We start from the raw sequence: 27,984 nt of genomic DNA on the forward strand, positions 1-27,984 counted from the left end.
AATAAAATATATAATTTATTTTATATATATATATATATATAATTTATAGACTTTCATTTTGAGCTTCTTTTTAAAATGTAAGAAATAAAAGCTTATTAAATATATTTATATTGTATATTTATTATAAATAAATAAAAATATAAAATTGAATATTTTATGTATTTATTCAAATATTTATCATGCATTATATAATATTTATTATTTAATATACATTTTTAGTGCATTATTTTATAGACTTTAGTGTACAGACTTTCACTTTGACATTTAAAAAAGCTTATTTTTAAGAAATAAAAGTTTATTAAATATTATATTTTTTTATAAAATAAAATATCTGAAATATTTTATGTATTTATTTATTCATATATTTATCATGCAATATATATCATTTATTATTTAATATATATTATTTGTATTGCATTATTTAAAAAGGTCAAACAAGCTAGATAATCTAGTTGTCCTGTAGGTCAGTGATATATTTATAGATTTGATTATATATATGATACCTATACTAAACACATTTAGTCTATTAAGATATTTAATCACCAAAATAATGCATTTGAATCATTTTCATTTGGATTTTCTCAGCAAATAAATATGATTAATTAATCAGCATATAATTTTTTTTATATATAATTATATTATTATATTGACCTAGTAATTGTTTTCAAGTGGTTGGAAGAAATGATCTGGTATCAAACTTTTCCTGATGATTATGGATCTGTCAGTGTATTTCTGTTGTCTACAGTTAAATATATTGTCGACCTCCTCATCTTTCAGCCAATCAGGTCTTCCGTCCACAACCGTGTGCCGCCAACGTGAGGAAGCTGACACAGATATTACAGTGGATACACCTCAGGGCTTAGATGGCAGACTTTGAGCGTTTTACTGCACAGAAATGTTTGTGTTATTGTCTAACCGCGATGATAGACTACTCCAGCGTGCGAGAGAGCGAGCGGCTGAGTGAGTAAGTGAGGAAATGTAACAGCATTCATGATAGATTTTGTTTTCCCAGAGGCGTCTGCTGTGGAACTGGGAGTGGATACCAAGTGACAAGATTAGAGCCCAACAAAAACCCTCTTCAAGTGGAATAAATTCACACGTCAGTTTGAGTTTGGCTATTCAGAAAAACAGAAACTTTCTTTAAAGTCCTGACAAATGAATTCCAACAGAGAAAAATACACACACAACAAAAGCACTGGCTGTGTGTTAAGTGAGAGCACAGTACATCTTTGCTGTGGCCTTCAGAGACGCACACAGATCAGAGAGCTACAACACAACTATTGGGTTCAGTCTCTATTCATGTGCATCTCCTCAAGATCCGTTAGTGAGACGTGATGGCATGCTATACTTTAAGAGAGAATCAACATTTTCAAAAGAGTTCCCATTGTTAATCTGTTAAAGTTTTATCTTTTTTGTTTGGAAACGTGATACTTTCTCATGATTCTTTAAAGAATAGAAAGTTCAAGAAAGCAAGAAAGTTTTTTTATCACTAAGTTAAATGTCTTTACTGTCACTTTTAATCAATTTAATGTATCCTTGCTGAATAAAAGTCATGACAATGACATATGTGATAGTGATATGCAAATCTATAACAAATCTATAAATATTATTAATACTAATGTTTTGTCGATGTACTTCAATACTGATCCTAAAGAAAAACACTCAAGTAGCCTTCAGTTCCTATGGTTACTTTTGTACTCTGAATAACATGTGATTATGATATGTAATTAAATGACGTTATTCGAAAATGCTGTTCCCTACATCGTATGTAGAACTAAACAGTTTAGTGTATCTGCTTTCCATGAGCCTCCCTTTCTCTTTTTCCACTGGTGAGGTTCAAGCTTTCATTAGTAGGGTCAGAGCCTGATAATCCACACAGTGATTGCTAACGCTCAGCTCTTTTGATACACTGAACTATCACACTAGAGCTTTAAGGATTCATTGAAGGCAGCTCTCAGGTTCAGCGAGCAAAGAAAAGCTCATTGGCTCTGACTAATAGGTCACTTTCCTTCAGCACAAGCTCAAGAGAACAAAGAGAAAACACCCACACGCTGAAACGTTTCCTGCGGCCGCCACGTGTCTGTGTGTGTGTGTGTGTTTGTCAGCGGAGGCTGCCAGCGCTCTAAACACAGTGTTGAAGCAGCAGTTATGAGACCATAAGCTTGAAATTAGCTCATTTCATATTGACATTAAGAATCTGTGTGTACGTTTGGAGTGTTTCAGACAGATACTGTGTGTCTCATTCGTTCGCTTACCTTAAACACGAACATCTCCCTCCTGAGGATGGCAAGCGTGTTGAAGCCGCCGTCACAGATGTCTGGCTTAGCGTTCGGGTGCGCTGGTTTGTCGCCGGTCGGTATTCGGGGAGGCCGCGTCTGCCTGTCGTTTTTGCGTGGATCTACGGGAGGGTGCGAGCGGACGGGTGGGATCGTGGGTAGAGGTCTCGTGGGCTGAGGAAGTTTATCTGGAGGTCCTGAAGAGAGAGAGAGAGAGAGATGAGGGTCATTAAACACCAATATTTTTGTTTTTAGTGATTTTTTTGTCATAATTAAGGGTGTTTGTAGCTAAAAACCTCCTTATAAAATATTTTATAAATATAAATATTTTATATTTTTTGTGTATATTTTTTCACATATTTATCATGCATTGTATAATATATAACATTTATTATTGAATATATGTGTATTTTTATTGTATGCATTATTTTAAAAATAAAGGCAAAATAAATTAGATAATATGGTTGACAGAATAATTGGTTTTATAATATTAATCTGGAGTGTTGGTGTAATAATGTGCTCTCGCATCAGTTATAGTCCAGCATACACCTCGATTATCTGTGGACTCATTATCACAGCTGACCCGCGCTGAAGAGTTCAAGCTGTTAGCACAATGAACGTCAGATTTTTGGAAGCGCCAACAGAACGCTAAGAGCCGACGGATCGAGAGGTCAAGAAATCCTCTGTGAGAATGAAAGGATAGGTGATTAAATGGAGAAAATAATGAATGATTTTAAGTATGAATCAGGCAGGATTACCCCTCTGGAGATGCGAACGACCCACAGGACCACAGAGAGGAGTGACTGTCTGAAATCAAATCTCCTGAAATAGAGCGAGGATTACAGCCCTTCATGTTACATAACACAGGGCGGACGACACAGACAGATATAGAGAGAGAGAGATCTGCTCTGGTGAGAGAGGGATATTGAGGGAACATGGTTGGGAATGTGTGCGTGATACATAAGATGTGCGAGGATCTCCACCCTCTCCGGTCTCTTTCTTTGTCGGAGGGAGGAAAGAGGAAGACCGAAGGGACGGATGTTGAATGGGATTCAGGAAAGAGTTATTCTGGATAGGTGTGGAGGAACAGAGGGAAATATAAGGCACTAGATTTTACATTTTATGATGAAAGTGTGTCTTACTGGTTTGGAATGACATGAGGGTGAGTAAATGATGACAGAATTTACATGTTTGGGGTGAACTGTCCCATTAAGGCTACATGCAACCCATCCAACAACTTTAGTCACCGCAAAATCTGCAAAACACCTCATATATATTTTTTAATAAAATGTAAAAATGTAGTTCATTTATATTCTCTCCACGGAAAAAAAAATGTAAAACCAGATAGATGAATCAAAAACATAGAGAAAGACAACATCTTGGTCACAATATGGGCAAAGCACCACTTAGGTTTTTTCATAAAATGTAAAAATGTAGTTCATTTATGCTCTCTCCACAGGAAAAGAGGAAAAAACCAGTGCGATATAGCGAGATGAATCAAAAACATACAGTATCAATTAAACGGATATTTCACAGCTGGAAAGATGAATGTGTATTTAAATTGGGTCATTTACGTAGTAGAAATGTGAAATTATTTTAGAAGTTGGTGCCTTCTAGACTGAGAAAAGCCAGAAAATTTATTTTTGGCTCATGTGGATGAAAGACCACAACTCCCAGAATGCACTTGCTTCGCTGCCCTACGAGGCCACTCCCAAGCCACGCCTACCGGTTACAGAGGGCAGTATCAGAAGAAATGATACAACTAGGCTTCTAGTTGACTCGAAACTGAAAAGACGCCGTTTTATCGTGAAATCCCCCTATGGGCGGGTTGAAAACATGCGGAACATGAGCTCCTACAACTGGCTGTAGTCTCTCGCCTCTGGCCAAAAAAGCCTCCGATGACGCAAAATGACGATTTTTCAGACACACAATGACAATACAGAAATCTCTCGTCTCAGGGGGACATGAGAAAGGGAAGCACGGTCATTCGAAAATCGGTGAAGTATCCCTTTAAATGACTCTTATGAGTCAATTTGTGAATCAAAAACACACAAGCTTCATCCAAAATCGAATAATTCCCTACTATATTCCAAATAACAGTCCCCAGATGACCTACTACTTCCACCGAGATTCTTAAGTGTGCATACGATGGACACTTCACTATCCCATGAGGCCAGAGGGGAGGATGGCAGTGAACGACACAACTGACACTGGTAGGTCACATGACAGTGACAACATGGCGGATGTAGTATTTCCTGATTTCATTCATACTACCCATATTCATACTATATAGAGCATACATTTTTAACGGTCGCGAAGTAAATTCTAATTCAAATTTAGTACCTACTTAGTACGCGATTTTGGACGCAGCAACAAACGGCTCTCATGAGTTGTTGACTCAAATGACTCTCATGAGTTGTTGACTCAAACGACTCTCATGAGTTGTTGACTCAAACGACTCTCATGAGTTGTTGACTCAAACGACTCTCATGAGTCAACATTTTGTGGTTTGATTCACAAATGAACGACTCTTATGAGCCATTTGGATGTTGGATGGGATTCAGGAAAGTGGATCTGATTTGAGCTACACACTGAGGTTTAATATTTAGTGCGTGTTTGTTGAGAAAAGGAATGTTGTGAATTTAGTGTGTTCTGTGTGAATGTTACCGTAGATCTTCTGGATTCCCTGCAGATCGTCGTGTGGCAGTCGGAAGTTCTCTGTGTCCATGTACTGGTAGAAGGGGGCCATGATGGCAGTGGGGTCGTTGGAGTGCTCCAGGCCTAACGCATGTCCCAGCTCATGTACCGCCACCAGGAAGAGGTCGTTCCCTATACACACAAAATAAATACATAAAACCATTCCAATTACTGTAAAATTGATGGAATAACTTTCAGATAAAAGAACTGCATCTTTAAAACTGCTGTTAAAACTCTCTGATGTCACTTGTTAGAGTTGCTAACATCGATAAAGTCTGATCCCTGAATCAGTGACTCTGATTGAATCAGTTGGTTCGTTATAGTAAACCAAAAACATATATCAAGATGGCCCGATGGCCCAAAACAAATGACTCAATTAATTTGAAGGGGGAAAAAACACAGCACAAATGGTTTAGTTTGATTTGTGAACAAACGACTCTGAGTTGGTTCATTTTAGTGAAACATATAGTGCTACCATTGCAATCTGATTCCCAAATCATTGAATCAAAACAAATGACTCTTACGAGCTGACTGTTTTTTAGTGAGTCAAATACAGTGTTACCATTGTAGTCCAATTCCCAAATATACAACTCTTACGAGTTATTTCTTTTTTAGTGAATAAAAATGAACAAATGCTCTTGTAAGCATTTTTCTTTTCTTTTTTTTGGTGAATCAAAATGACCAAATGATTCTCAAGAGCTGGTTCTTTGGATAAAAGCCCCTGCTAAATTAATAAATGCAAATGTTCTTTTTTTAACAAATTACTCTTATGAGCCGGTTGTTTTTTATTGAATTAAAACAAACTAATGACTCTTTTCGAGCCTTTTCTTTTTTATGAATCTACAACATTCAGCAACCTGGCTGATATGTAAAAAACACTTTTCAGGTCCCAATCAACTTCACTTTAAAGTAAACAGTATTGGAAATTGTTTTAAAGGTGCAGTATGCAATTTCTGAGAATCGTTGTTGAACACTGTTGATATTTGAAATCAACCCAAACAAACACACCCCTCTCGTCATTGCTCCGCCCCCAAAACGCACGAACACGCAATGCAATGGATGTCTCTTTATCATAGCTATAGCTGCCAACTCACACGCATTCACCGTGAGACACACGCAATTGACACTTTTCACACGCTCTCACGCCACACATCCATTTTCTCACGCACAGAAAAATCGCGAAGCAAAGAGGACACGGAGACCGACAGACTAGACAGAGCAGGTTACTTATGATATAAAAAAAAAATCTCAGCTCTCAGATTCTGTCACTTTTATTACGAAATTCAGACAATAAATACCGTTTTGGCGCTTGTAAATGTGACGCGACAGATCGCTAGCGGCACGTGAACCAATCATCTCTAGCTGATAGTAGGCCTAAATAACGTTAAACACGAATGAACACTGTTGAAAGATACAGTAGCCTACAACAACTTACCGAAATGTATATTCCTCATACATAATATCGACCAATCAATCAAACAAAGGGGTCAATAAAACAGCTGGAGAACAATATGTCACATAACATTTACCTCAGGAAAGCCATTTAATGACCATAATATAGGCTATAGCACGTTAGTTGGCTAGAAAAAAAGAGCTATAGAGAGTATTTTGCTAAATATGTGTACTATATTGCATTATATTTAATTTGTGTTATTTTTAACTTTAAATAATACTGCCAGCTGATAGGGCTCTCTGTATGTTTACAGCATTAGGTGAGTTGTTTTTTTCTTGAGAAAAAATCTTGTGTAGCCTACCTAATATTTATCCAAATGACTCAATATTAACTCAAATCACAATAATTTAATTGAATTGAAATAATAAAAAAGTGTGGCTTACCAGAAATTGAACCATGTAAACATTGTAACATGTTGTCACTAAACCTAATAAAATTCAGTTTAGTTACTAAAATGTTTTGACAATCACAATACAAGAAAACGAAACGAAAAACAAGGAAGCACAAAAAAATTAACATACAGTACTCAGTATACAAGCAAGAGTTTGTTGTTAGTCACCAGCATAACAGCAGCTCCAGACAAACAATGACACTCATAACCAGTGTTACTCATGTATGGAACAGAAACAACGCAACCTCAGCAACATCGTGTCCGTTTTCAGGCCTTCCCGCTCAGGTCTCTCCAGCGCTGGAAAGCTTTTCTAATATTAACACGGGTCCTAAAGCTCTTGCCTGATCATTACCCTTCTTTTTCCAGTGATATGCCTCAGAGCTTTTCTCTTTTGTAATATCTCTCAGCCATCTCTCTTTCTAGACTTTCTTCAAATGTCCCTTTTGCTCACTCTCTCTACTCCCCTATTATGAGTGGACACGCCCCCTAATGCTGATTGGCTACAAGTTTGTTGTGTGCAAAAGTCACTTACTACACCTTTACGCAGTAATAATGAGGATCGAATTATTAATATATAACACATATTGAATCATGAGAAGTGTATACGTTCTAAAAGAAAGAAAATGGCACTAAATTCACAGCAAAGTCTGTATGTGTCAGAGCACATAATGATATGTCAAAATCAAAGCTGCAGTCTGTATGTGTTTGTGTGGTTGTTTGTGTGCGTAAATTGTTATCCAACTGTTTCCACTCCAGAATAACTCATCCAGAGTAACCACAGCTACTGCAGGGATTCATTACAGTATGAACGCTGTCACTACACACCCTCACATCAAACATCCACGCTGAGCATCTTCCCCCTGTGCACAAATGGAAAACCCCACCCTGCTCGCCCCAAGATGCTTTGGAAGTGGGACTTTACGCCACAGGCCAGAAAACAGTCCAAACACCAAAGTAAGGCAGACGTTATGCGATGGAAAACGAGAACAGCACACCCATGATGGCCACATCATCTGTCAATCCTTTCTCTTCTCCTTCAGTTCTGACTCGCTGTCTTTTATCTGCTGACACAAATGAATGACACATTTTTATTCAGTCAACTTGTGTTTTATTTAAACTGCTTGGCGCGGGAGATGCAGATCAAATGATGCGTTTTGATTTTAGAAGGAAACAAACTGTTCATAGATAACACAGAAGAGTTATTAAGAATTTATGAGAAACGGGATGGTGTGTGTGCGAGAATGTAATCGAGAGAGACTTTGTAGTATGATAAAAATTGGGCCGCACTGTAACTGAACTGTCTGAAATTAGAGCGATCAGTTTTTCAAAACTTTGTGGCATAAATCATCCTTCACTATTTATGCTACGGACGTGAATGGCATTTCAGATCTTAGACTTTTAAGGAGAAATTTCAGCCATCTAAAGTCTTGGGTGAGCTCTTTTGTAATAAAGGGATAGTTCACTCAAAAATAAATCTGTCCTATGGGTTTTGAATGACATGAAGGTGAGTAAATGATGATAGAATTTTCATTTTTAGGTGAATTGTCCCTTTAAGGCAGAGTGTATCCACCCAGCAACTACATAGCAACATGCTAACAACCACTCAAATGCTAACAACCACTCAAATGCTAATAACCTCCTGGGCCAGCCCAAAACTGGCAAAACATGACTGTATTAAACATAATAATTTTTCACAAAATGTAACAATTTAGTTTATCTATGCTCTCTTCACAGGGATAAAAGGTAAAACCTGGATTGAGAAATGTATCAAAATCATAGTGCAAGAACGGTATATTTGTTAAGAGTTCATTTGTGAATCAGAAGCACTTAGCACGGTGAGTGTAGTTTGATTTGTGAACAAATGACTCTTATGAGCCAATTCATTTTAATGACTCAAAAAGAGTGTGAACAGTGTAGTTTGATTCACAAATGTACAACTTTTACGAGCATTTTTTGTGTGTATAAATCAGACCGAACAAATGACTCTCGTTAGCAGTTTTTATGTGAATAAAAATTGACAAATGATTCTAATGAGCCAACTCTCAGAACAGCAACCAGCTATATTGCTTTCATAAAATATAAAAATGTGGTTTATTTATGCTAACGCCACAGAAAAATAGGGAGGTGGGGGTGGGAAACAGTGTGAGACAGAGATATGAATCAAAAACATAGCAAGACCAGTATAATTCCTGAAAAAATGACAAATGACGGTCAATTTGTGAATCAAAAACACACATCAAGGCCAGTGTAGTTTGATTTGTGACTGAATTACTCTTATAAGCTGGTTTGTTTTAGTGAATCAGAAACAAAATCAGAAAGTGCAATCATTGTAGTTTGATTCACAAATGAATAAACAAATATCTCAAAATGAACAAATGATTCTTATGAGCCAGTTCTTTTCAGTGAATCAAAACAAACAAATACCCTATAAACGTAACTGTGATCCACAAAAGAAACAAAGTCCTACGAGTTTTCGATGACATGAGGGTGAATAAATAATGACAGAATTTTAATATTTGGGTGAACTGTCCCTTTAAGGGAGGGTGAAACCACATAGCAAGGCCCTATCCCAAATGGAACCCCAAGTCCTCACGGTTTTCCTCAGAGTCTACACTTTCATGACGTAATGCCACTTTGACTAGTATGCTGTGGAGCTCGCTTTAGTGCAGGCTCTGCAAAAGTAGGTATTGAGGGCGCTCGCAAGCACACTTAGAAAGCCTAAAATGACAAATGGGACACCCTACTGACTTGCAGACAACAAGCATGTGGTCCACAGGACTGCAAGTGCACATGGAGTCTGCTTTTTACATAAAATACAAAAATGTATTTGAATTTTTGCTCCCTCTACAGAGAGAAGGATAAAACCAGTGGGGGGTAGATCTGGTGATGTGTGGAGTGGAGTGAAGTGTGCGTGTCATACAGTATCAGCCGACTCGAGCTCAGGCTCAGTGCTCCCAAGATGCTCCTGCTGAAGTTCAATCAGGAACAGCTGTGTTTGAACCATCACATCTCTTATGTAAGACCAGAGACCCTGATTAATTAGCAGGCAGCTGAAAGGCAAGTTCACTCATCAAAAAGAGAAGAAAAGCAAAGTGATGGGAAACAAAAACGGGAAACGAACATGAGAATAGTGGTACTGAATGATTACCATATTCATATACCATGGTACACAATGGTAAATGTAAAACAACAACAACAACAACATTGTAATACCATGGTAATGAAGGATTATATTCATATGTTCCATGGTATTTATTTATATGGTACTCTAATTTACTAAAAGGATCACATGTGATTACCATGGTAAATCTCCAATAAAACATGGTAATACTATAGAACATTGATATATACCATGGTACTGAATGATACCCTATTTATCTGCCATGTTATTTGCATGGTTCTTCAAAGAATAATGTGGTTTTACCATGGTAAATGTCCAAAAAGCATGGCAATACCATGATATATATATATATATATATATATATATATATATATATATATATATATATATATATATATGTTACTGAATAACTTCCGTATTTGTATACCATGGTATTTACAAGGTACTCTAAAGTTCTTTAATGAATAATTTGGTTTTACCATGATAAAATAAGCATCATCATACTTTGATATGCAGTATACCATACTACTGACTGATTAGCATTCATATTTAACTACAGTGGTATTTATATGGTATTCTAATTTACTTAAAAGAACATGTTATTGGTAAATGTCCAATAAAACATGGTAATACCACAGAACATTGATATATACCATGGTACTGAATGATTTCCATATTAATATACCATGCTACTCTAAGGTACTGCAAAAGTACTTGACATAATACTATAGTTTTATCACAGTAAACCCTTCAAAAATGACCAAGGTACCACCCTATTTTTTTTATTTTTTTTACTATTTACCATAGTAGGACCATGGACCTTAAAGGTACCTTGGAAAATCATGTAAATACCATGGTACATTAATTTATATACCATGGTACAGAATGTTTCAAAGTACCATAGTATTACCGTCTCTGTACCATAGTACTGCCATAGTACATTTTTCTAAGGGAGTGAACAAAAAAAACATGGCATTATAATAGTATGATGTCCATGGTAACACCATGGTACACTTCTGTGTGGAACAGAGGCACAACAATTGGTTCATGCGCATGTATCCCATCATGCAAAAGGGAATTAGTAAAATGTTTCTAATCTTTTCTCTTTGCATCTCACCTTCTTTCTAATGTCAGTTCCGCTTGTTGCGAAATGAGCGATGGCTATTTAAGCCGCATGATGAGCTTCCTACACACAGACACACACACACACAGACACGCGGCTCCAGAGACCTGGGCTCTGATTACAGATGATGGATCCATCCGCTTAATTCCAAACACGAGATGGGAAATGTCGAAGTGGATCATCCCACACCGCTGAATGACTGACATGCCTTTCTGCCAAATTCACTGCCAGGAAATTATTTTAATAACAGCGAACGGCTTGATGAACTTTCAGGGATTCATTAGCCTTCAAAGGATATGACATCACTCAGCGTTTCTCAGGGGAATGGAGAGCAATTCAGTAAGGCAAGATGTGTGCGAACGTGTGGATGTTTGTGACATTGAGGCACCGGGCGTCTTTTAAATGAAAAGCTAAACGCACACAAAGACATCAGTCAGGATACCCTTGGGGCACGTTACACCCTTTTTATATCCCATACGGATTTCCTCTCTGCTGGGGGACAAACGTCCTGTTCAACTAAAGACAGAAAGCACAGGTATTACAGAGCAAGAACTCTTTTTCATTAATCTACCATTTGCTATACTGACTTCCTCTTTATAATCTTAAATCTGTTTCTGCTACAGTACTGACCCACACTTACAGCGTTGTCAACAGGATTTCAGAGAAAACAGTAAATGCCCAAGGCCTAACTGGTCTCTTTGGGAGAAATTCCTTTCCCCTCTTTTTCCCCTCTTTTTCTTGAACCATGTTTGATTTTCCCCAACGATTTCTTTCTTCTGAGTGCGCAAAGAGCTTCTGGGTAGTATCTATTATAACATCACGGTCACATGGAGATCATAAACAAAACTTTGTGAAACAGCACTACACATTTGAGGGAATCAAAAACACAGCACAAATGGTTTGGTTTGATTTGAGAACAACCGACACTTGAGTGAAACATCCGAAATACTTACCTATTAGTTTTGTACTCAGTGATTTGATGCTAATCACTACTCTGTTGCTTTACACCCTGCTAACACAAGTCATTACACCCTGCTAGCAAACCCTACAAATACACCAGTCTAATGCTCTTCTCTGCTAACCCAATCCATTACGGTTTGCTAGCAAACCCTCGCTTAGCAATGCTAACGCACCCCACAAACAGACCCTTGCTGATTCATGCTCAATAAACAGACACAGCTAAGAACACCATGCTAACAGATCATTACAGTAAAAACAGTAGGCCTTAGCGGTTAGCATCAACACAGCTCATAAAGCACACAGTTGAACTGCAAATCAGAGGAATCCATTCTGAAATGCTAATTATGGATTACAAACATTTCTTCATTTCAACATGAGTGGTGATTAAAAACATGGGATAGTTGAGAACAAGAGGGCTTTTGTTAGAAAGAGGGAGACGAAGAGAACGCTGAGTACTCAGATTCCTAGCGCTCTTTTGTTAGCCGTGGCTGATTCCAGGAGAGATCAGGTTCAGGTTCATTCTTGGGTGTGAAGAAATGAGCCGGTGCCCATGAACAGATGAAGCATTGTGGAAAGAACAGCTGCCCGGCCATCTTTCTCTATTTTCTCTTCCTCTGTCCAAAACCCCCTCTCTTCCTCTTGTTCGGTTCTCACGTCTAGACTAGACCTACGGCCTTTACTTTGGCTCTACCGCCGCTTTTCCCGTTTCAAATTCAGATCTTCATCCTTACTAATATATATGCTGACCTTGAACAAAAACCATCTCAAAAACGCAGTACTGTTGTAGAATATTTAGTGTTTGCTCATGGTTAAGAATTTTTAAAAGTTCTAACTAGAACTTTAGTCGATTAGTCGCTGCGTGATCAAAATAAAACAGAAAACGCTATATGGCTTAGCATGATTATCAAATCGCAAAGGCTGCGGTTAAATAAATATATATATGCGCGGTTTGTTTCAGAGTGAAGCGCAACAGGCTGCGTCGGAAAACTAAGTCAGCTGACTCTTGGCAATGACTTTGCCGACAGCGTTTGAGCACGAAAGTACCTCACGAAACTGATTTCGGACAGACTTCTGAGGCAGCGTAATGGTTTAACGATCTTAAGCTAAAAAGAGAGAGCTTTGGTGATGATAACTAAGCGAATATTTAATTACTACAATAGTCATTTCTAGCTAGAAAGTGAAAACGCTGGCCAAAAAAGTACATTTACACCCAAACTGATAACAAACAGCACATTTCAGACGCCGTGTTTATTTTTTAGCTCAACTGTCACGGAATGGCATCGAAGGATATATCAATGCTGCCATCAAAAATCGATCAGATGAAGGTCTCTCATGAGACAAGAAGCTAACATTCAATTTGGACGTGCCTTGATGCCTTCCCTCCTTGGAAGGCCACCTCTGAAGGAAGCATTTTTAAGCTTTCGGACAGAGCCAATGTCTTTTACACGTGAGCAGCTCATGATCGAGTGTTTTGAGTTTCTCAGAGCGGCTCGATTCATAGTGAAGTTTACTCTACACAAACTTGATTTCTGCATCTGATCTGAGTTTGGGTCGCTTATAATGTGCATTTGGGAACACAACATGTGGCACCTGGCTTCCTGTGTTTTTTTAACGAAATTTTACGAAATTTTAAAACGATTTAATGAAAATGCAAAAAATAAGACAGCCATAAATATTAGTATTGCGTTTTTTACAGTTGTGCTGCAAAATAAAAATACTACTCTTATATTGTTTTAAATACTTTTTTTTTTTTATGATCATTACTATTAGTATAGTTCATAAACAATCACAACATTTTGGCCAAATTGTGCAGCACTACAAACATGCACAGCAATCTTTGTTTTTATTTTAAATCACAATTTTTATCAGAAAAAAATGTAATTAGATTACATTTTTCCCCCCCAAATCGTGGAAACATTAAAGTTTGGTGCGCAACTCATTAAACTTTTTTGTGCTAAGAACCAACATGAATGTGACCTCAAAACATGCAGCTTGCTAAGTACAGGTGTGCAGTAGTTACAGTACTTTTGTAAGCGATCAGATGTCCGATTTTAAACTATATTAGACTCTAGCCTTGTTTTTTTTTTGTGTCAATACATATAACAGTATTTCCAATACAGCTTAATGAGAATCCACATTTATGAGCTCACTTTTACACTAAATTCACTATAAAACTGCTTTATAAGAAGGAAGACAGTATCTAAGGCAGTATCTTAAAGACTCCTTGACTTTAGCAAGCTAACAAGGCTTGGATTAAAACAGGCTGGTACTGAATCCAGAGGAAGTGGCCTTGAGACAGACACACGAAAGAGTGAGGAGAGATTAAGGACCGTTTTTAAACACTCACACGTCAGGTTATCAAAGCCTCACTCACAATGCTGTGTGAGACAAATTTTGAATGAGAAGAGAGGGAAAAAGTGAGAGATGGAGAGAGAGAGAGAGAGAGAGGCAGGCTGTGCCGGCGGAAGGTGCTGCTGTTACCCACATGGAATGCTAATGCTCCAGTCGGTGGGTGAGAGCCTATTTTGAGAGCAGGCCTGGTGTGTAGCAGCATGAGTCGCTCTCCTTACACACACAGGATATGGATCACATACAGTACAACGCAGTGTCTGCAGGCCATTCAAATCACATATTGGTTATTCATAAATGCTAATTCTGCCATATACTGTATTATATTAAGTGTGTACTGTGTACACAGTCTCTTTAGCTGCAATTTTTTTTTTTTTTTGAGTAAACAATGAAATCACAGGCTGGTCACATGACAGATGCTGCATTCACAATGTCAGAAATTCCATAGTTACGAGGTTCCAATTGGTAAAAACATTTGTTTTTGCTGAACTATACTAACGCGCCGACTTCTTTGTCATGTTTCTATCGTTTTAAGTATAGTCAATATTGCACTATTCTTCAACATTTTTAGAAGTGAATTCATGCAGTCATTATGTTTTGATGTCTTCGAGAACAAAGCCGCGCATACATCTGTTTTGCCGTTGTAAGAGTTGCCATAGAAATGAATAATTTCTGAGTCTGAGGATGCGAACAGCTCAGAGTCTCAGAGTTGTCATCCCATAATTACAGTAATTCTGACACAACATGAATGCAGGAATGATTTCAACAAGACAACATAAAACCGCGTTTGCACTTAACTTCTATAATGTGTTGAATCTATCAGGTTTCGATTGGATTGTGAATCTTCTGCAATAACTTGTTTTATTTTTGACTGCCGCCAATCTGTTGATTATGTTGATGCTGTCTATGTTTATCTTATTTGGAAAAAAAAGAAAAGAAAAATATAATATACACTACCATTGACAATTTTGGTGGTTGGTAAGATTTTTGGTGGTTGGTAAGAAGTGCTCATGCTCACCAAAGCTGCATTTATTTGATCAAAAATATATTGTGAAATATTATTACAAAGTAAAATAACGTTTTTTTATTTTAATATATTTTAAAATAATTATTTATTCAAAGCTGATTTTTCAGTATCATTATACAGTCTTCATCTATCTTATGCCACTGACAGGTCGATTTTGAAAATATGTAACTTTGCACATCTGTAATCAATATTCACACATACACACACCACTTTCTCTATGTTGATAGCCAACTGCACCATGTGGACATGCAATATATACTGTAAGCAATATATTATATTCCTCTTCCTCTGCGCATTTATTGTATCATCCACACTTATCTGGCCAGTTATTCTCTTCCAACAGAGCTTGCTCTTTGCACAGCTTTCCAGATGTTCAGTTCCTCCCTCCTCTTCCTCCAACATCATCATCACACTGCTCTAACACGAGCCATGACTCCTGCCTGCTCTTGCATTTGACTAAATGTGTTCATCAGAAATGTAGGTGAAATTCTTGAATTATTTAAGCATGTCTCCTGATTCAGGAAACATTCAGGGCATTCCTCACTCTCGATTGTTTTTCCTACACACAGACCCCGTCTCACCCTGATTTGGGTGAGGGAGAGAAAATATCACTCTGGAATTTTAATTTCCTGCATGAATGCAACCACATGAATGTTCCATATTTTCCACTGTAGCCGATGTTATCGCATCAACTTAAGAGTGCGGGAAACTTCAGAATCCGTCGGAATCCGTGTTCGGCTGTGTGGACTTCTCCCCGGGGACATTTTGGTGAAAAACAAAACATTTGCTGCTTATCTTTTCAAGAGTATAATGGTGCCTGTATGGGCAGCTGGAAATATTGTAGGTTTTCTTGTTACATACAGGCTGATTTGAATTAGATATAAAACTACCGGTACAGTCTGTAAAAATATGGCACAATGTACTATGCTAATATGAAGGAATTTTCTGTATTGATTTTTCACAGGTATTTTACAATACTTTGAATTATGCACTTTATTTTGTTGTGTTTTAGGGTTGACGGGAATGTCCGTAAACTTAACGGAAAAGGTATTCGTAATTTTGTATTATTTTTACAGATTCTTTTCTTACAATGTAGATTTCTGCCAAACTTAATGCCATCGACTAAAAAAATAAAACATTTTAATTAACATGTTATGGTATATAAATTTAACCATTAATTGCAATAATTTTTTTAACACATTTAAAGAATTTGAAATTATGAAAATTTCAGTTATTGTGAAAAGTGCTATACAAATACAGTCGAATTAAATATATATTTTCAGGTTTATACATCTAACATTAATAGTGTTGTCTAACAACAAGATATGCTGTCAACTTAAATTTAACAATACGTTGTCTTTATAATGCCCCACTTAACCTTTCATTTTTATTATATTAATATTAGAAAGCTATCAATATTTTTACTCACGCAGTGTAAAAGTAGATGCTTTTATATTTTAGGAAGAGGATCCCTTCATTAAATCATAATCCCATCATTATATTTGAGTGTCCCTGGCATTAAAAAGTTTGAAAACTACTGAGCTCGAGTTCAAATATAAGCAATAATAATAGTGACACTTGACTCTTTGAATGGTTGTCAATGGAGAAAGATGCTTTTCTGACCGCATTATGTAGTTGTGGCATCTACTAGCAGGCTAATGGGACCATGCTAGCCAATCAAACCTTGGCATGCTGATTTGAACCTCCAACCTTTTGGTTACCACCCCAGATCTTCAACCACTGCACCACGACACCCATAAGGGCAGAAGCTACACAGCTTCATCAGTTCACAGTTTTGGTGCTAAACTGGCTGCAGTTGTACAAGTAAACAAATGGTTTTATTGCTCCATTCTGTGCATTTCATCTTAATCTTCACAGACAATCTCTCTTTCTCTCAGCCTAGAATAAGAACAGGAGATTGTTCCTGCTGTGCGGTCTTACTGCTCTCCCTCACACACAGACACACACATACACACACACAAAGTTCTACAGCCCAGCCGTAATGTTCCTTGTGTCTGCTTCTGAAACCAAGCAAAGCGATAAAATTGAAAGAGAAGGTACGAATTTGAAAATAGTGACCGCACATGGGTGAAATGCGCATTTTTCTGTGTAGTTTGTCCCCCTAACCCAGACTAAACATCTTGTGAGCTGTGTCCCCTTATACTCCCAAAATCCCCATCACTTGCTACTTTTACACACAGGCTGACCTACTTACAGCCGAACTCTCTGACAAGACAGTGGAGAGGTAGAGAGGATGTCCACAAGCAGAGAGTGGAAGTGTCGGCCCACGTGAGGGAGGATGTGTCGGCCTCTGAGAGCTGTAGTCCCTCACTGCACGTCAACAAAACAAACACAACAATCGTGCCCGGCAACAGGGGATTGATTTGACAGAGGCGCACTTTGACCATGTGCTTTGTGGGTGTATGCAAGTAGGCCTATTATAAAGATAGATGGCAAAAATGGCAACAATTTGAAATGTGGTGAATGAGAAAGAGAGATACCTAAAGGGTTCCTATAACAGCAGGATGACAAGTGTAGAAAATAGAGAAAATAGAGAGAGGAAGAGCTAGGAATGAGTGCAGGGGAAATGGGGGATGAGAGGGCAGTTAGATTTGAAGGAGAGGATATTGAAGTATAGAGGCTTGTTTCTGCCTCAGGGTAAAACATGAATAATAAAATTGTGACTTTATATGTTGTAATTACCACTGTATTTCTTGTCACTTATATTTCACAAATTATCTTTTATATCTTAAAATCTGACTTTATATCTCAGAATTGCATCACAACAAAATATTTTATATGGTAAAATGTGACTATATCTCACTATCCATCTCACAATGATATTTATATCTCAAAATCTGACTTTATGTCTGCCAGTTGTGACTTTGCTTCTCATAATTTCATCTTTATATCTCATAACTTTATAGATCTTATGTAGCCCCGCCCCTTTTCAGCGGCGCGCTCATTCCGTTCTCTTTTCCGGTTTGTATTTCCACAGCATGAAGGTAAGATCTTACGGATTTATGAATGAACCGCCGGTTTTAAAATCTTCCTGGTCTACTTACTGTACATCAGTTATGACATCCACTTCAAACATTACAATGTTCATGATAACTTTAACTAACTCTACAAAAAGCAAATCCACTTCACCAGCTAATAACTCTTCGACATATATATTTCTATATATATATATATATTGTATAGAAATATACAGCTACCGCAAAAACAAAAAATTCTAAAGATGGAAGCACGCTTGATTCTCTGGCGCATAAAATTTATATCTCGCAACTCTGACTTTATATCTGTCAGTTGTGACTTTGTTTCTCATAATTTCAACTTTATATCTCACAATTGTGACCTATATTTTAAAATGTGACTTTATATCACAATATTTTATATTTCACATTTAAATAACTCAATATCTCTTAATTGTAACTTAGTTTCGTAATTGCAACTTTATATCTCATAAGTGTTGCAATGTGACTTTATATCTCACAATATAACATTGTTTCTTATTTTATGTCACAATATGACTTTATCTCACAATGACCATTTTTAATGTTTAATCTGATGTGGAAATGGACTCTATGTTGACGTGATAAGGAAGGTTAGCTGGTTGTTGTGTTGCAATGCATTGCAGCTGGATGAGCTGTGACTATAAGTTTGGGTCCAAATGCTTGCTAAGACTTTGGAATTATGTGAAACGAGTTTGTTCCGTGTTATTAGTTAGAAAAGGTTCAGAAGTGGTCATGATATAGCATGTTGTGTGGATACCATTAATACTGTGAATTGGGTTGCACGCCAAGTTTATTATTGCTCTGTGGCATTGGTATAAAAAAAAATTCTGGTTGAAAAGTTGATGAGTAATATTGCAGTTTAACACATCTGAGGTAATGGATTCAATTGTCAAATGATTGACAGCGTTCTGGCTCTGCCCCCACACTATGTATTCTGCACAAATTATATTTTCTGATTCAGAACACTTGATATCAGAATCCGGGCAACTATGTCTGCATAGTTTACGCACCTTTTAGGTTATTTTTTCTGTAAAGTCACGGTTTTCAGTTTTGAGGATTCATTTACAGTGCATTTAGTTTTTCGACTCCAAAATGTTCATATGAATAGAAGAAATAGTTACTATCCCACACAACAATTAACACCATCAACCCACACAAATGTGTGGTGTATTTTGGTGAACTGAGTCGCTTTGGGCTTTTTTTGTCTTCGTTTTTTTGGTTATTTTTTCAAGTGAGATCTGGCAACACTTGTCAGAGACAATCTGGTCTTGCAGAGACAGACTTTGGCTTAGTGTCCGATCTATGCTGCAGTTTATTCTGGTCAAGAAATGCCCACCTAGACAGGAAGAGACCATTTGACCGGTGTGTACAGAAACCACAGTTTGCTTTAGTTTGTACGAGTTGTTTAGGGGTGGGTAAATCTGAAATCAATGAAACAACAATACTGTAATAGACCAGTGTGGAAAAATAGCAGAACACTTGTGACCCTGGATCACAAAACCAGTCACAAGTAGCACGGGTATATTTGTGGCAATAGCCAACAATACATTGTATGGGTCAAAATTATTGATTTTCCTTTTATGCCAAGAATCATAAGGATATAAAGTAAAGATCATGTTCCTTGAAGATATTTTGTAAATTTCCTACCATAAATATATAAAACATTTATTTTTGTGAGTGAATGCAGCACAATCGCGAACATAAATGGACAACTTTAAAGGCAATTTTCTCAATGTTTCGATTTTTTTTGCACCCTCAGACTCCAGATGTTCAAATAGTTGTATATCGGCCAAATATTGTCCTATCCTAACAGACCATACATCAATGGAAAGCTTTTTTATTCAGCTTTCAGGTGACGTGTAAATCTCAATTTCAAAAAATTGACCCATGTGACTGGTTTTGTGGTCCAAGGTCACATTTATCCAAAAGTAAAAAGTGCTGATATTTTCACAGAAAAAAAATAAAAAGCAGAATATAAAATTGCTGAAAATCTGGTTTACTTGATACCAAGTTCCTCAAACAACTTTCAAAACTACTTGATTATGTAAACTTGTAAACTTAAAATGCTCTCAAAATATCAGTTGCTTTTCATTTTAAAGGAATGTAAACTGACCAGAATAGATGTATTGTACGTAAGATTTTCTAGTGCAGTCTAGAAAAGCAGGGGCAAGACAACAAAGTTATTCGCTTTAATGGAGAGAGTACTGGGATTTATTCTCCAATAAAGCTGGGTTTATACGCGACCAATATAAACAGGTTTACATACCGTCATGGTTAGGGTTCCCTAGTGTCCAGGGCTCATCCGAATCAAAGTGTGTATCTCCTCCGATCCCTGGACCAGGAAAGTAGGCGTGTGCAAGGAAACCCCCTTCTCCATCAAAAGGGGAGCTGTCGCCATGGAAACCTGAGGCGAAAATGATAGTAATATCCACATCTTTCTTGTTGCGCTCCAGGTCACTATAGGGAACTGCCTCGAAACGCAGCGGCGTGACGTTCTGCCACACGTCGAACGCCCGGCGAATGGCGTTGTGGGTCTCCTCCGCTCCCACTTTAGGCGTGACGTTTTTTATGCTGGAAAGATTAGATGACAACAATCAGAAAGTGTGAATTTTACATGCAATGCTCAAATAAATAACTCTGTGTTGCACATAAATATGAAGTATATAGAAACCCATACTACCAGATGTTTTGACTAGACCACAGCTTTTCGAGAAAAGGGTGAAAAAGGCGGCCTTAGCGGCTTCATCATGCTGTCTGTCAAAGACGATAATGTATGTAAAACATACATTTGTTCTTCACATGCTGAAATTGAATCGGAATGATCAGGGAACTGAGAGAAAGGCTTCACACTGCATGCTAAAAAGAATAAACGCCAATCCAATTGAAAAACTTCACCAGGTTAGTGAACATCGTTCAACGTGTTGAACATTTTTTATGCACGAACTACACATTCTAATTCTGGCACTCCTGATTTGAATATTTTCAATAATTAAATTCTTGACTGATCCTTTTTCATAATTTCAGCAATAAATGAACTGTTAAATGTGTGATCTTGAGATGAGTCCTGTAGACGTCCAATTTGACTCTCATTTGCTGATGTAAAATAGGCCATATTATAAACTTGACAGGTGATTTTTATCAAATGTATTGTATTGTAAATGTATTGTTTAAAAGATTAAGGCAATTATCAAAGTTTGATAAAATGTTGTTTCATTTTAAATGATTTGTTACACTTAATTAGCCCTTAGCAGATTTTGACTCTAATACTTAAGTGTAATATTGGGTATTTGGTGCTAGTGTCTGTGTATTAGCCAAAACTCTCTATCAACTCAGTAGCAGCTGTTTTCTCAAATGTGCTGAGGAATTTAAACTCTATTAAAGCTGTGCCTCTTAAAATATTTACAAGACATAATATCTCAGGGAAACCTAAGCTCTCTATCTCTATTTCTCTCTCATTCCCTCCAGGTGGTGCAGGATGGGGTTTGATATCATCCTCATACAGTTGTTCTGTCTGTGAGAGCAAACTATTAGATCAACATCTGGCTTCCACTGTTCATGTATTTTTCTTTCTCAGCTGTACTTCCCAGAAATCATAATCCTGTCTTTGAACTTCATGACCCTTCATATATTTCTTTTCCTCTCCAGGCTTAGATTTTCAGTTCAGCTGCCGTGAAGCTTGTTATCTGTACGGAGTGCGAGGTGTCTTACAAAACTTCCAGCGGTGCTTCTCATCTGCTACATACAGAATTGATTCAGTAGATGTTAAAGAATCGCTGAGAAAAGGTGCATAAATTTGCATCAGGTTTGGATGCCAAAAAGCACTTGGCTGATGAACAGTGCCAGTGGAAATCGTTTCCACAATCTAACCGCTTTAAATCATAACGTCAGGTATGGGTTAAGTGTATGTCAGAAGGGCACAATGGTTATAATTCATATATCACCTCTTTTGGGGTTTGAACCTGTAACTGTCTGGCTATTGGCCCAGCTCTTTAAACACTAGACTACACCACCAGCAGAAGGAAGTCTTTCCACTAGGAAAACTGAACAGCAAGGATACTGTCCTCTATACAACGCAGAGCTGTGTGCCTTTCAGAATTAAATAGAGAATATAGAAGTCTGTTTATTTGAAGGCCTTGTTTGAAAGTTTTGACAGTTTAATATATATATATATATAAACATTTAAAAATGACAATTTAGTAAATTCTGTAGATTTAGACTTTATAGATCAAAGTAAACACAGTTGTAGTGAATAATTAATGCCAGTCCAGTGTTTTAACAAAAATGTTAATAATAATAATAATTTTTTTTTTTTTTTTAATTATATACTGGCTTGATTTACTTCCACTGAAAAAAAAAAAAACATATACCTGTAATATGTTAATAAAATATTTTTTTAAAATCTAGTCATATTTTGAAAAAGATGCCGGCCTGGTATACATCCAATGAAAGTGTGTTATTGCAACCATTAAAAAAAAAATTACAAGCTATTTTCTGTGATAATCAACATTATGCCACAAAAGCTGTCCACAGAGCTCATACTGAATCCTAAATATCTTAAAGTGTTCGTTTGGTGTTCTAAATATTCTACTCAGCCCAGATGAGCTTCTGCCAAATCAAAAGGCAACAACAGTGTTGTTCATTATACATGCTGTTACTATACAAATTGTGGTATTATACCGTCTAAACCCATGTAAACACAAGGGCTCACACGAAAGAGTCCCCTGGACATTGAATACACAACACTGCGCTTTGTTCTTCCAAGTCTTTAGCTGGCGATATTGAAACCATGTCAGTTACGTGAACGACTGTGTGTGTCAGTGGTTATGAGAACACAGACTGCTTTGAGACCAACTCAATTAGCACACACACACATACACACTCGCACTCACACACACTCGCACAGTGATGCTATTTGTGCTTGTTATAGTATGAGGATGAGGAGAGGGCTCTGTATGTGTGTGTATGTGCGTGTGTGTGTGTTAGTGTGTGTTCACATGGTATGATCCAGGGTTGGGGGAAGGTGAAGGGTGGTACAGTCTGGATCAAGACAGAGAGCAGGGAGTGCTGAAGGGAACATCTGCCTACCCATCTGCTCAGCCTGGCTACACACACACACGCACACACACAGACACAGACACACACAAACACAAACTCCTGCCTAAAGCCACCAAGCTGCATTCCATTACATAATCATAATCTCTCTCTCTCTCTTTCTCAAAATCTCTCTTCCTCAGTTGACCATATTGTTTGATTTACATCATATCAAAGTATGCTGGTACACTGTATGGTCTTTTGTAATTTATTCGTGTCCATCAGTTTACAAAACGCCATAAAGCTTTTTTGTTTTTTGTTAAAGCACTTACATGAATTATTCAGTAAGAATGTTTGTTATTCGAGCTGTGCACTGTTACACATCCTTGTCAGGTGGGACTACTTTTTTAGGTGGATAAACATCTGTTATGTTCTAGGAGTATTGGTCTGCTTTTCGGGGACTTTTTCTTGTTTTCGCGTCTGTCACACAAACCCGTCCACGCAATACTCAGGCAAATTATTTTGAGGCAAATGTAATGCAGTTATATTTGAATATAGGTCATACATACATAAGCTGTGGGATTATACATTTTTTATAGAGCATCATGTAAGAATAATACATCTCACAACGATACTGTACAAATCACAATGTTGTTGATGCCATATAAGACCAACGTAGGGCAAAAAATGCAATACATGATTCTGATTCTCATGATGAAAGCTGAATTTTCAGCATCATTCCTCCAGTCTTCAGTGTCACATGATCCTTCAGAAATCATTCTAAAATGCTGATCAAGAAACAATGATCAAATTTGAAACCAGTGCTGCTTAATATATTTTTGTGGAAACTGTGATACAATTTTTTCAGGACTTTTTGATGAATGGAAAGAGAAAAAGAACAGCATTCATAGTAATCTTACTGACCCCAAACATTTAAATGGTAGTGGGTAACACTTTATTTTATAGTGTCCTTGTTACATATGTTACATGTACTTACCATAGTAATAACAGTAAATTATGCATAATTACATACAACTAACCCTCAACCAAATCCAAATCCTACCCTAACCCTATAGTAAGTACATGATGTTAATTAATATTACTCAGTAATTAAATGTATAATTACATTGTAACAATGACACCTTAAAATAAAGTTTAACCTGGTAGTGTATATAATGTATCTAGTCTTTAAATAACTTGGCTCGAATGATTTAGTGAAACTTGATCCTTTACAGTCATTCCAATAAAGGTTTGTAAACTCATGGGGAGTGAGGCCAGCTGGGAGAGGGGAAGAGATGAGTGATTTAGGACGAGTGAAGGCAGTTTGGCAGGCGAACAGTGAGGTGAGGGAGAAGAATCTGACAGCCTAATTATCTCAGCACTGCTGCTGGCCTGGCCAAAATCATTTTCTTAATCAGTATTAGTGTCGTTTTTCAGTGAGCACATTTAAACATCCTTAAAACAAGATACATTTATACTTGATAAACAAAATTACATCAAATATTAAGACTTGTTTTCAGAGAATATATGTGTTTTTCTTACCCCATTGGCAAATGGATTTAAACATAACCCTCACTAAAATGTTGTTAGATTTAAGCTTAAAAGAAAAGAAAAACTTTATCTGAAATCAAGTCTTAGGGTCTTAGGGTAGTAAATGTATCTTTTTTTAAAGATGTTTACTGGAAAACGAGACAAAAATACTGATTAAGAATTTTTTTTCTTTTTTTTGTGCAGAAATCTCAGAACAATAAATGCATTTCATATCACACACATCCACACAAAGGAAGTGTGCTTTTGTAGCTCACCTGTATGTGATATGTTTATGTTGCCACTTCTGCCCTGTGAGGGCGTAACGTCTTTTTCGGACGCTAAATTTCGAGGCACCACCGAACTGGTCTGGCACCCCACACCTTGGCTTCCTCATCCAGCTGAGAGAGAGAAAGAAGTAGATTCATTAATAATGCATTGCTTCTCACTCATGACATTCAGCCTGTCTGGGCCTCTAAAATGTTCCTTGATGAATTAGCATTCCAGAATAACGTCTCAAATTCCATGAGGTTTCAAATTGAAAGTTTATATACATCATGTCAAACTATATTTGTGGCATAATTAACTTACTTTGTATTTTTGCATTTAGTAGCAGTAGGACCACCTTGTTTTTAATATCCAATTCCAATACTAACATCTAGAGAAGCCAAATATCAGCTAATGAATGCTTTCCACTATCACTAATTTATATTTCATGATACTCTAAATCAGCTTCCTTTCATTCTGATCTTGCTAAGAACAACTTCAATAGAGTTCACAGAGAGAGAGAGAGAGAGAGAGAGAGAGAGAGAGAGAGAGAGAGAGAGAGAGACAAGTTTGGTTTTGAATGTATAAAAACAAATCACAAGAGAAGAATCAGCCTCACCTTATGGTGATATCACTATGCCGAAGCAAAAAGGAAGCAAAACAGCACATAAGAGTTATGAAATCACCATGATCCTAGCGGCCAGATGTTGTACATCAGTGTTTCCCAACATTTTCAGTCATATAAAGCTCCTCAGTCTTATCACAAAGGCTCAAGTACCTTTTAATAACACTAAACTAGAAAAATGTCTTATACACCAAGTTGGGAATCACTGCTGTACATCATAATCAGTAAGCAGGAGATACAGATCTATACATTTTATATTATCAATACATTTATCATGTTGTGTTTTAGAGCTTTGAGCAGTTTGCGAAGACGTTTCTGAAATTAAATCAGGTATTTCCCCATCTTTTTACCCTACTAAAATGATCAAATTAGGCCAGCATACATTTTCAAGTTGGACCAGACTGGTTTACACTGATCTAGCTTGTGGTATAGAATATTCAAATTTAAATATATGCATCTGGTAGATGTTTTTAACCCAGAGAGACTTTGCATTCATTGTATTAGTTCATGCATTGAACCCATGACCTGTATTGTTAGCGCCACTGCTGGTAAAAACACCTCATGATTGGTCACCAAACTGGCATCCATCTTTACTGGTCTTTTCAACAGGGTCAATCACCTTAAGGGCACTTATGGGCATTTTGTTGTGCAATGTGCACAGTCAGCAATGTTAAAGAGTCTCTGAGAAGAACAACATCATCTTAAACTTCTGACCCAGAATCAGTCAATATGGGAGCTATAGTGAGAGCGTAACTGCTACTCACTTAATGGTGTTCTTATCCAGTTCACCGGTGACATTAAGGCCGTAGAGACGCTGCATGGCAGCGATAGCAGACTGCATGGTCTGATCTGACCGCAGGACGGACATTCTGGGGTCTGTGGGAGGGAGGTAGCCATACCTCTGCAGCCAAGCCTTAAAGAGAGAGAGAGAGAGAGAGAGAGAGAGAGAGAGAGAGACTTTTGTTCAATCATTACACATTACTTCCATAAAGATTTCACAGCAACATTCCATAATCGACCAATCAGAATCGCGTATAATAAGAATGTGTAATAAATTACTATTTACATTTGTACGCAACAACATTGTAGTACATTGTAATATAATATAATATAACTGTATATATAATTTAATATAACTGAATTATTATTTTTTCTTAGCATAGCTAAAATAACTCATTCTGACAGTTTTTTATGAAAGTGAGAGAAAAACAAATAATATAGCCTATGCAGTTAAAAGTCTACACATAATCCAGATATAATTATATTATTTTAGCATAGCTGAACTAACTCATGCTGAAAGAGTTTTCTGTAGAAACATGGCGGCTGCTACCGTTACTGCCATTAGCAGATTAAAAAGAACGTTGAGTTTGTTTTGAAGTGGTTTTCTCATTAATGCCAGAGAGAAGCAGTAGGAAGTGCTTACACGGATCCTCTGCTGACCCATCTGCTGCCTTCAGCCAACAGCCAAATTCATCACAACTCTGCAACACTCATCATGACACTGTGTGTGTGTGTGTGTGTGTGTGTATATGTGTGTGTGGTCCCCAGAAAGATAGTGATACAAGTCACTTTTGACCTTGGTCCCCATGAGGAAACAGCTTATAAATAATACTAAATTATGATTTTTGAAAATGTAAAAATGCAGAAAGTGTTCTGTGAGGCAGGGTTAGGGTTAGAGGACAGAATATTTAATTTTGTGCAGTATAAAAAACATTATGTCTATGGAAAGTCCCCATAAAACATGGAAACCCAACGTGTGTGTGTGAATCACCACCTCTGTAGTTCCGCTCAGATCTCTCCTCTAGCTATAAGAACAACCCTGTCCTAATGTGCCCTTTACTAAAGTCCCTGTGGCTGTGTTAAAGAGAAGTCCACTATATAGACACACAAATGCACAAGAGAGAGGTTGAATCACCTCTGCTCTGTACATTAAGGTCATCTGGCTCTTAAAAAGGTATTGTGGTGTGAGTTAAACAAAAACTCTCAAGAAAGTCATATTTCACCCCAAAACCACACGAAAAAAATGAAAATAAAGCTAAACGCTGCAATTATTCTGATCCAAGCGCATGTGAAGAACGAATAGATTCTGTAGTTGTTTTGGTGTCAAATTTCAACTGCTG

General features: G+C 37.2%; 1 protein-coding gene across 3 annotated transcripts in view; it reads right to left on the reverse strand.

Moving 5' to 3' along the window:
* The window catches only part of mmp16a (matrix metallopeptidase 16a (membrane-inserted)), a 58,618-nt gene that overhangs the window by 17,031 nt on the left and 13,603 nt on the right, over positions 1–27,984 (reverse strand). Inside the window, exons 2-7 of one of the 3 annotated variants that reach the window (XM_084102203.1) lie at positions 26,629–26,777; positions 25,859–25,873; positions 25,251–25,373; positions 20,681–20,985; positions 4,944–5,105; positions 2,256–2,473 (exon numbers count right to left, since the gene is read on the reverse strand). In XM_084102203.1, the coding sequence (XP_083958329.1) occupies positions 2,256–2,473; positions 4,944–5,105; positions 20,681–20,985; positions 25,251–25,373; positions 25,859–25,873; positions 26,629–26,777 (972 nt within the window). Of the gene's footprint in view, positions 1–2,255; positions 2,474–4,943; positions 5,106–20,680; positions 20,986–25,250; positions 25,374–25,858; positions 25,874–26,618; positions 26,778–27,984 lie in introns of all 3 variants that reach the window. The other 2 variants (XM_084102204.1, XM_084102205.1) reach the window with 2 other exon arrangements.

Source organism: Abramis brama (genome assembly GCF_963993115.1).
Source record: "Abramis brama genome assembly, chromosome: 24".
NCBI lineage: Eukaryota > Metazoa > Chordata > Actinopteri > Cypriniformes > Leuciscidae > Abramis > Abramis brama.